Source organism: Orbicella faveolata, unplaced genomic scaffold, assembly GCF_042242905.1.
Source record: "Orbicella faveolata isolate gen_17 unplaced genomic scaffold, um_ofav_v1 contig_24, whole genome shotgun sequence".
Lineage (NCBI taxonomy): Eukaryota > Metazoa > Cnidaria > Anthozoa > Scleractinia > Merulinidae > Orbicella > Orbicella faveolata.
Window position 1 is genome coordinate 8345001 of NW_028301552.1, and position 10000 is coordinate 8355000.

The 10000-nt window shown below is 38.2% G+C and overlaps 2 protein-coding genes and 1 pseudogene across 3 annotated transcripts in view; 2 read left to right on the forward strand and 1 right to left on the reverse strand.

Moving 5' to 3' along the window:
• The window catches only part of LOC149110249 (uncharacterized), a 3380-nt gene extending 1490 nt beyond the window's left edge, over positions 1 to 1890 (reverse strand). The window contains exons 1-2 of the mRNA XM_089292966.1: positions 1824 to 1890; positions 88 to 386 (exon numbers count right to left, since the gene is read on the reverse strand). Of these exons, the coding sequence (XP_089149092.1) occupies positions 88 to 386; positions 1824 to 1890 (366 nt within the window). The remainder of the gene's footprint in view (positions 1 to 87; positions 387 to 1823) is intronic.
• LOC149110238 (uncharacterized) overlaps positions 1 to 10000 on the forward strand; it is a 154326-nt gene that overhangs the window by 119926 nt on the left and 24400 nt on the right. The gene's annotated exons all lie outside the window — the stretch shown is intronic.
• Positions 6842 to 10000, forward strand: part of LOC110055272 (pancreatic triacylglycerol lipase-like) — a 7356-nt pseudogene continuing 4197 nt past the window's right edge. The window contains exons 1-5 of the transcript XR_016208059.1: positions 6842 to 6899; positions 7922 to 8158; positions 8381 to 8680; positions 9057 to 9263; positions 9908 to 10000. The exon at positions 9908 to 10000 is cut by the window's right edge and continues 126 nt beyond it. The product of XR_016208059.1 is annotated as a pancreatic triacylglycerol lipase-like (transcript). The remainder of the gene's footprint in view (positions 6900 to 7921; positions 8159 to 8380; positions 8681 to 9056; positions 9264 to 9907) is intronic.

Sequence of the window (10000 nt, forward strand, 5' to 3'; positions counted from 1 at the left end):
CAGAAAAACGCTGGCCTCGCCTTCTCGCAAAGTCTCACATTTACTATTTACCATCGCTTATAAAAGAACTCAAAAAGTGCCTCTCACCATAATAAAAAAGTGATGTGAAGTCATGTTTTCTTTGTGCTCTGTGGAGTTTTTGTACTTGTCAGAAGACAGAAGCTTGTACCAAAATTTTCCATCGGCTCCTTTGGAGATGGCCAAGTTAACTGAAAAGCACGAAGAATTGCTGAGGCATTCAAAGGTGCAACCAAAGGCATCGTATAGGGTGAATGTCCCAACTTGTCCCACATTCAGATAATGGAACTCATCTTTTACGAATACATGTTTTCGGACGGTGAGTAAAATTGAGCAGGTGTCCTCGGAATGACGAAGAAATATCGATCCTGTGCATAAAAGAGAAATAATTTAAAACTTCAAGAAACTATCAGTGGTTTGTGTTGTTGCAGTTTGTTGTATTGTAGTAAATGGTTTGAACACAGGAGTATTAGTAGTTCGTCTTGGGTGATCGTCTGGGTGAAAGAAGTTCTGAAAAGAACTGTTGTTAGTGACTGACGTCTCGACAACCTGAGCAGAAGTCAACTTCAGAGTCAAGTGGACGATCACATGCAAGCAAGACGACCTAGTTAGTTATTTGTTTGTTTTTATGTCCTTGGTAGGTTAGTTCACGACATGGTATTAATTTCTCAGTCCGGCAAGCGTTTTCGTGTCGACACTTACGCCTGTCCACTGAATGACGATAGAGGGATGTTTATATATTAACCCTTAAATATCTTCCAGAAAAAGACGCCCTGATGCGAGACTGAGATTGACCACGCATAAGTAATTGATGTGGCGTCACTATTCGTTTATGCTGGAAGAGCCTCTTAAAACCAGCCAGTTCATAGCTCTCGGCGCTTACTAATTCCAGTTTCCATAGCATGAACTGGTCAGGAGTACTGTTACTCCCCCCCCCCCCCCCCCCAAACCCCCTGGATATAAAATCCTTCGCAGATTACTTCCCAACATTCTGCCTTCGGACGCCAACAATCCCCCGGTACCCATATACACTCCTTAGTGGAGAGAGGCACTGTGAAAGTGATGGGTCTTGCCACTACACAATAACCCGGCCAGGTATCGAACCTGCCAGAAAACATGAATTGGTGATCTCAATTTATTTTTGAGTACGTTACGTTTGTAAATAGCCAAAAAACAAGGGATGCAAATAAAAACACTTTTTAAAAAAGTTCAGCCACCGTTTTTGTTTTTTTTTTTTGTTTGTTTTTTTTTTTTTTTTACGCCTAGGAATAGGAGCTTTATATCCGACGAATCATTTTGTATTCAGCTGCAGCGGACGTCACAAATTAATTAGTATTCATATTTTTTTTTTCTGAAAATAAAAGCAACAAAATACACGAGCAAACAAGAATGGTCATAAACGACTGAAAAAAACGGAATTGATTTTCAGAACAAATTGCCCCGAATATACAGCATATAATTTGATTTTGAAATGAAGGTATATCATAGAATGCACCCTGCAATAAAGGGTCGAGGAAAAATCACCAAGAAACGATAAATGCTCAGAGCCTACCTTGAGCTGTTGAATTAATGATGCTGAGATCAAAGTTAATTAACATTTTGATAATCGAAAATAACGAGTTATTTTCTTTATCTAGTAGTGCTTCCTATAGGAAATAGAGAATTTGTTTCGTGATTCAGCTGAGTGATAGAAACATGTCTTTTCCTCTAAATATTTCCACTCATGTTCCTAATATGAAACAAGGGAAAATGGTTAAATTCTATAACACAAGCAAACAGCAAGAAGGAAGAGCAACTGAACTTACCTTGGGTTAACTCGGAGATCACGGCAGACGAGACAAATAAAACGAACCAGAGGAACAAAGAACACATGGTAAAAGAAAACTTATTCTTACAGGAGCTGGGCTAACGCCATCTTTCAATTCAGTTCTCAATTCAATTCTTTTATTTCCTAACTGCCAGCGGGACTGGAAGCTTATGCAAACAGACTGGAAAAAATTGAAGTAAATTACATTTGAAGCGTAACTGTTTAGCATTTATGTGTCGGGTTAATTAAGCCAATCAGAAGCTAGAGTAGTAATATTTGATGATAATTCACAACATTGAGCGAGACACTAGTAGTTGCCCTTTTAAATGAGAAGCGGTAAGATGCATTCATTATTAAAACAGGTAATTGCATAGTGTCAGGAACCAATTTATTGCTTACATATGTTATTGAAAACATGCTTAAATTTCTCACGCTTTAATACTATGTGACGGACTCAAAAATGACAAACCTTTAAAAAGAGAGGGAAACGCGTGTAAAACACAACAAATCCTAGAAGGAAACGTAATGAAAGGAAATTTCATCCGGCGGAAAAAAACCAAAACATTACAATGACATCTAACAGAAAGCTTTTTTTTTTTTTTTTTGCTTTTGAAATGCAAACCATACACTAAAATAAAAACCGGAAAATTCATTTTAAAAGCCAACGTTCAAAGCCACCAGCTAAAAGTTGTTTCTTATCTTCATTTCGAAATTGTTTCGAATTTTACCTTATCTTAACTTTTTTTTTTTTTTTTTCTTTTATGACAGCAATGAAACCTTCATACTTCTTAACCCTTTCGCAATGGGAGTGCTCTTATGTGCTTGTGACTTCACCGTTTGGATCAAGTCTGGCAGATTTCGATGAGATTTTTGCAGCAAAATAATCTACAATGCAATAAAGATCTTGTCGTTGAAAGAATGAAATTATGACCGTAAATACATCAACCCCTAGAAGATTTGGAACTTTTTCTACAATGATTAGAGAGAGAAATGGAGAGCTGAAAAAAAAAGCTATAGTTTAGAGGTATGCCTAATATTTATGAAGACTTTTACTTTTTTGAACTTTTTCGTTCTCTCTTTTCAAGCCATCATTTATCAAAGCTATCAATTTCGTAGCATAGTTGTTGATGACATTTTATTTGGAATTCACAGATCAATAGCTTTCAAATGGTATATCATACATGACTATAGTGGGCTACAAATTAAATTGGAAAAAAGCTGCGGTAATAATAGGCTGAAATGGTAAAGTAGTTGTATGAATGACCATGTGAGTTTAACTTATTAATACCTAGCTTTGGACAACTTCAGAATATATTACTAAATATTTGCAATACTGGTAGCATTCCATTTGTTTATGTACCACTCTTACTGAAAAAAGACACTTGCCAAACTCCATCAGTAAAAGTGAAGAACAAAATGCATTTTTAGCACTTCAAGTTGTTTATCGTCTTGTGAACATCCCATGACGCCATCAAACACCCACACGCTTATGAATCTTTATGACAACCGCGACAATATCTGTGTGAAGAAACTCTTACTGAGAGAACCTAATACGAAGAACAAGTCTTAACGATTAGAAAAAAAAAAGGTCATCGATTCAGTAACAAATGATCATTTACTTAGACCATGACTATCTGTGCAAATCACATTTGTCTCGCTAAGAACTTACCCAGGAGAAAATTCGAGCTGGTCTAGCTTATCAAAGGTCCTCAAACTAATTAACTTAACATTCAATTGTCCAACTGGCAAGTGCCATAGACCTTCAGTGTCACAGTTTTCAAGCAATATATCAAACACGAGAGACAGTATTTTTGACGAAATTCGAGGTGTTTTTAGTAACCAATGTCTCTCGTGTTTGATATATCTTCTCAACCAAAACAAAAACTTAGGATGCCAATTAAGACCGCAAATCCAAACCTCCCGCACAGCTCTGATTTTCTTTGTTTTAGATTGACGCATTATTAATGGTTTGAGAAGTCACCGATCTTCTCGGGTAGTCACGAGCGTCAGAAATTACATCTAATATTTGTATGGGAATCCGATAGCAAATAATTTTCTTTAATATCGAAATCGGAACAAATTACGAACAACAGGGCCAAAGGATTACATTAACCGAATTTGAGTGAAGTACAATGTAGCTGTGCTAGAAAGCGTCCAGTCGCGTCTTTACTTTTTCGTGCACTTATTTTCTATATTTTTTTTTCCCGCAAACTTGAAAAACAATTGGATGGAAAGAGAAACTTGTAAATACTCTGTTTAATTTTCCGTGCAATAGAAGTGGACCCTGTTAATTAAGTTTCCTTTTTTTTAACGGCTGAACTTCACCAGAGGAAAATTTTACATCCCTGTGAAGCGCTCGTGATAACGCAGCTGTATGCGAGCTTCGGTCTACTACGCAAGACCCAATTAATTATTTTATTTTATTTTAGCGCAACGCTTGCACGTAAATTTATTATTAGGATTTTGTTCCGTTCTCTGAAATACATGTAGCATGCACATTTGGAAGAAAATAGATCAAAGCAACGCTCTGATTTACGGTTAATGCTGTGCCCTGTCGTGGCTTAGTTTTTTTCGCAGTACAAGCAAATAGAGCGAAAATTCAAACGACATTTCGAAGAATTCTCGAAAATTCCAAAGCCCATGTTTTTACTGGCTAATGCGATATTTCGCCTTACTTTTTAAACATTACTAAAAAATTACGTTCGCGACCACTTGCGGAATTGCGTTCAAACTCGATTTGCCTGTCGACAGTTTTAGTAACAGCAGTACAGTCTGCAAGGAAAAAAACGTACTGCTAATATCTTCTGATGTTTCGGATTTTCCCGTTGACCTAAATCGAACACATTGCGTAGCTTAGGCTAAACTCTTCTCACGGTTGTTTGGAATCTTCCCGTTGATCTAAATCGACCACTTTTCGAATAGCTTGAGCTAATCTCTTCTGGTGAATATTCACCAATATTCACTGAGCCTGAGGCGAATATTTGTTTTAGTATAATTTTCAGAGGTGAATATCAAGGATTACAGAATAACAAACATAAAAACGCAGGCGCAATTGTTCGTTTGCATACACGTATGCAGCCGTAGTTGTAATAATAAGCTTACATGTACATCGATTGTGAATCAAAAAAGAGTGTTGTCCCCATTCAACTTAGCAGACAATGCTGTTTCCTGCTGGCGTAGTGTCACGTGTCAATGCCGTAAAACCAGCCCAGCATCCAAACAAAAGAAATCGACGACTTACTTCTCACGCTGGGCTTACATTCAAATTAATTGTGGCCTCAATTTTCAACAAGTCATCAAGTGCAATCAAGCTGGGCGTGAATAATCACGGCTACGCGTCAAAACGAGATCAATTAACACGTTATTGTTAGGATCAGGGTATAGGCTGCCAAAAATAAGTGTCAAATGCCGTACCACAGGGCCAATCACGCAACTTGGACTGCTTTCATAACTGATGAAAGGCCTTTAGGCATGTACCACCCTTCAGTTGTTTCCCAGAAACGGAGCAAGGTAAGTTCAGCTTGTGACGAAGTAAAAAAAAAAAAAATACTTGATGTCATCTTGACTGTTTCATTAATTCCCTGCAGAGCTTGGCTTTCTTGAGTTTCTGAGTTTTTTCGTCAAGAAGAAGATTTAAGGTAGATAACAAAATTTACAGATCTTAATATTATCGACAAATGTTAATGCAAATACTGTGTGTTGATGTTAGTGCAATGTCCACTTACTAATTCAAAGCGTTTATTTCAAAATTCGCCGTTGAGGATAAAGCTGAGTTTTCGCCACTGAAAAGGAGAATGAAAATCAATTGCCAAAGTAAACCTCGTTTAATTTTATCATAATCAAATAGCAGCTGCGTTACACACGTATTAAGCACAGCTACTGTCCATTCCAACTATATCAGATATTTCCCCCTCCACAGAAACGCATAAACAAATAACCCAGTGTCTTGGTACTCTTTAACACTCGTAAATTACGCTCAAAGGCAATATGAAGCCGCTTTGAAAACCTCCGTTGCCTCCTCCAGCTATGAAGACATTTACAAATTCAGCCTTCAGGTAGCTAGCTGCTAATCAACAACCTCACGCACAAAAACGAAATAACATGTACAACAGAATTGCCAGCTGGTCCTTGCCCTGTTACTGTGAGAGCATTAAAATGATCTCGTGAAACCTGGAGGATTTATTGCACGGCCAAAAATATTCCCTTTGAGGTCAACAACATGATATAGAAAAAACGCTATCATTTCCGAATAGCCGAAGTCCTGCACTTCTATTACTCTGACAAAAGGTTAAAAAAACCTATAAAAAATGGTTCTAAAATAGTCTAATTTATAAGGAAAACTAAAAAAGTAAAAGTGCAGCATGGTAGTTTAAATTTTCTTCATTAGAAACGACGCAATGCAAACTTTGAAAAACATGCCAGTCAAAACTGATTCTTGCCATGGAAACACCTATCTCCCTGACCAATGACTCATGACACGAAACCAGATTAATTTCACGAAAGTTCGCGGAAAGCAAAACCTTTCAATGTTAGTTGCCACCTTCTCCAACTCCCGTCTGATCATTTAACTATATAAAAGATTGTGATAAAATATTTCTTAACTACATGTAGAAATAATACATGCAGAAATCAGTCAGGGACTCGGCTATGCATACTATCTGAGGTAGCGTTTCAAAGCTGTTTCTTTGAATCCTAAAAAGGCGTTTTTCACCAGCTGTTTCTAATTCCCATTTTCTCGTGACAATCTGTGCGTATGAAAGGTCACCTAAAGTTAATATTTTGTCTTTTTGTAATAAAACAAGCAGAGACCAAGATTTCAATTTCTAACAAAATTTTTGCTCTTTATATATTTTCCTTTCTCAACGCTGACCTTATTTTATCATTATGTATACCTTTCCAATTGAAAATGTGCAAAACAGAATAAATCTTACATGTTGACCCTCTGCATATATCTACCAATTAAGACTAATTTCTTGCAGGGCTCGCAACATCAAGAGAAAGTCAAATCAAGGAACAATGTTCACCACGAAAAGAATTGTGTTGTTTTTTATCGCACTTGCGGCCCGGACACAGGGTATGCACTTACGTGTCGCTTTACACAGCTTATCGACGTTAATCGCGATTCTCAATGTTCAAACTTCAGTTTGTCGTAAGCTAGTCATCGTCTTTAACACATTATTAATCAAAAATAAAAGGGCAAGACACAAAAGTTTGACTTGTTTCAAAAGACAGTTACAGTTTAGAGTAATTTCATTTGGTCTCTAATTACAAACACTGAAGTAAAATAACCTTAGACCCGGCCATTCCACCTGAAGAGAGAATAAACCAGTTCAATTCCTGTCATGGGTCACTCCCTGCACATGATCCTCTCCCGTCGAATGATCTGGCTCAGCCAATCATGTACACGCTGTCACATGAACAGTACACCCTTTTATTATATGGCTCTGTCTCACAAGGACTGGGAACTACCAAATTGAAGAATTTGATTGGCTGAAATCGAGATTGAAAACGATCTAGATTTTCCCATCTAGATCGTCACCTCGACCGGTAATGTTTTGCAGTGAAAAAATTGCGAACTAATTTAGTTATGGACGTGCCAAAAAGCCTGATGAGAAAAAAAAAGTACAGAGAACGAACAAACTTTGGCAGAATTGAATTCAGCTCATCGCCGTTCGCAAGAAAAATGTCACTTAGTACAAATCAGTTACATAAACGAATTAAATTGTTTTTGTTTGCGTCATATAATAAACATCTTATTAACCGAGCTTAGTCGGTCCGTATGGGAGAATCTTGACCTCGGTCGTACGTACAGACCTACGACCTCCATCGATTCGCCCATACAATCCTCCTGCTCGGTTAATAAGAGCTAGATAATGTCACGCTTAACCTAGCGAAACAACAGTTTCTATTTTTTTCAGCCAACGACACTAAGTATATAGTCCATTTTCTTTACGATATTTCTGTAATACCTCAATTACCTACCTACTCTACCTACCTACCTACCTCCTTACCTACCTGCCTACCTGCCTACCAGTCTAAAAAAAGCTTTTATAAGATATATATAAACAAGTTAGAACTGTTTGCGGATCTTTCTAGGTTTTCTGTTTACACCAACTGAAGTCTGCTATGGAAAGTACGGCTGCTTTAAGCTACAACCCGGTACAAATGCGTGGCTCGTATTTTTGCCAGAAAAACCGTCCGTTATTAGAACATCGTTCCACATGTTCACCAAGTATGGTTCTGGGGTTGTTAATGATATCAATGAAGGTAAATTGACAGCTCCTAAGTTCGATATCTCACGGCGGACGATATTTGTCATCCATGGCTATACTGGTAAGTGTCTACTGTGTAGTGGTTTTATTCAGCAAGAAAATCTTGAAACTATTCCTCATCATTGACTGGTTGACTTAGTTGATTGGTTGGTTGGTTGACTGACTGACTGACTGACTGACTGACTCATTGATTGATTGATTGATTGATTGATTGATTGATTGATTGACTGACTGATTGATTGCGCTAAAAAAAGATCAATCCTTCGTGTTGTTTTTCGCCCAGCAAATATAGATTCTTACCCCTCAAGTATAAAGGATGCCTTGCTGGATCGTGAAGACTGCAATGTGGTTTTGGTTGATTGGTCTCACGGAGCCGGGTTTCCTTATGCGCAGGCGGCTGGAAACATTCGGCTTGTCGGTGCTCAGGTGGCAGAACTTATAAGGTTCCTGATTTCCAGCTCCTCCGGTTCCCCAGATTTTGCCCAGCGATTCTACATTGTGGGATTTAGCCTTGGAGCTCAAGCCGCAGGATATGCTGGGAGCTATCTGAAGGATCTTGGAATCACCCTTGGTCGCATAACTGGTAGGTTTTGAGAAAGTATTCTGGTTGGCAATATCGCGTTATTAAGTCCAGCAAGCAATTGCATTTTGCGCTTAAAATTTCAAAAGTTAATTTTAAATTCCAAACACATGTACCAAAAAAAAAAAAGACTAAATGACTTATTTAAACAGAACAACACTTCGATCTGAAAACAATCACTCTACGAATGTGCCACTGCTAATTGTTAAAATTATTTTTTTTGCAAGAAACATTAATATTATTTTTCTTTCAAAAGTTCACGTTCCATCACATTTTCCGGGAATCAACTCATTTCAGTTTGAAATTACGACCTAGGAGCTTGCGATATCGAAGTTGTGCTGGAACTCGATTTTGGAATTTTTCTGTTTCTTTTAACCAGGTTTAGATCCAGCTGGACCACTTTTTCGTGAAAATGACGTTAGCTTCCGATTGGATCCTGGTGACGCTAAGTATGTTGATGTGATACATACCAGTACGGCAGGCATAGGGGCAGACCAAACGAACGGACATTCGGAGTTTTTTCCAAATGGTGGCTTAGAGCAGCCCGGTTGCGACAGCTTACTCAGTAAGTGAACTGTCTTTTTAAGTTCAGTTTGGACAGCACAAAGCATGTGAATAAAAAGCTAGCCCTATTTATACATTCTGGAGCCTAACGTTATGAGTATAATCGAGCCATAACGCCACTACTCCTCTCACCTGAGAAGCGTGAAAAACTTGGTACAAATCGATATCTAGATTGATCCGTGTATTTCAGTTCAAAAACGTTAGTTTTTTGGTGTTGAAGAATAATGGTTTCTGCGGTACTAGTAGCTCCCAAGATCGGATTGGAAGGTCATAGACCACAGAACACTTGCCTTCGTTAAACTTCTTGTAGCACGAGAATGGTAGCATTACCCTGACCTTGTTATTACATGTATAGGTGAAGAATAACTCTTTATAAAGCCGTTGCGCTGTGCACAACAGCCAGCCAGCATGGCTGACGTAAAACAGGCGTGAGATGGTCATTTTCTCTTTGCGTTCACGGTGATACTGCTCATGCAAAGTTTCTGATTTACTCGGAGTTTCCGCAACACGGATGAACAGCCGTACAGTTTAGACAATAACTCACAATCGTTTGTGGGATCTTTTCTAAGGACAGCATCAACAATTGCAATCTCACAAGCCACTGCGAGTTGAGACTTACCCCAGGTTTCTTCGCGTTGCTAAGGTGGTAGATTTCATTTGACACAGGTACGATCTGCGACCATTTGAGGGCTCCAGCATACTACATCGCATCAATACAAAACCGATGCTCCTGGAAAGCGTTTCCATGCAAGAATTACC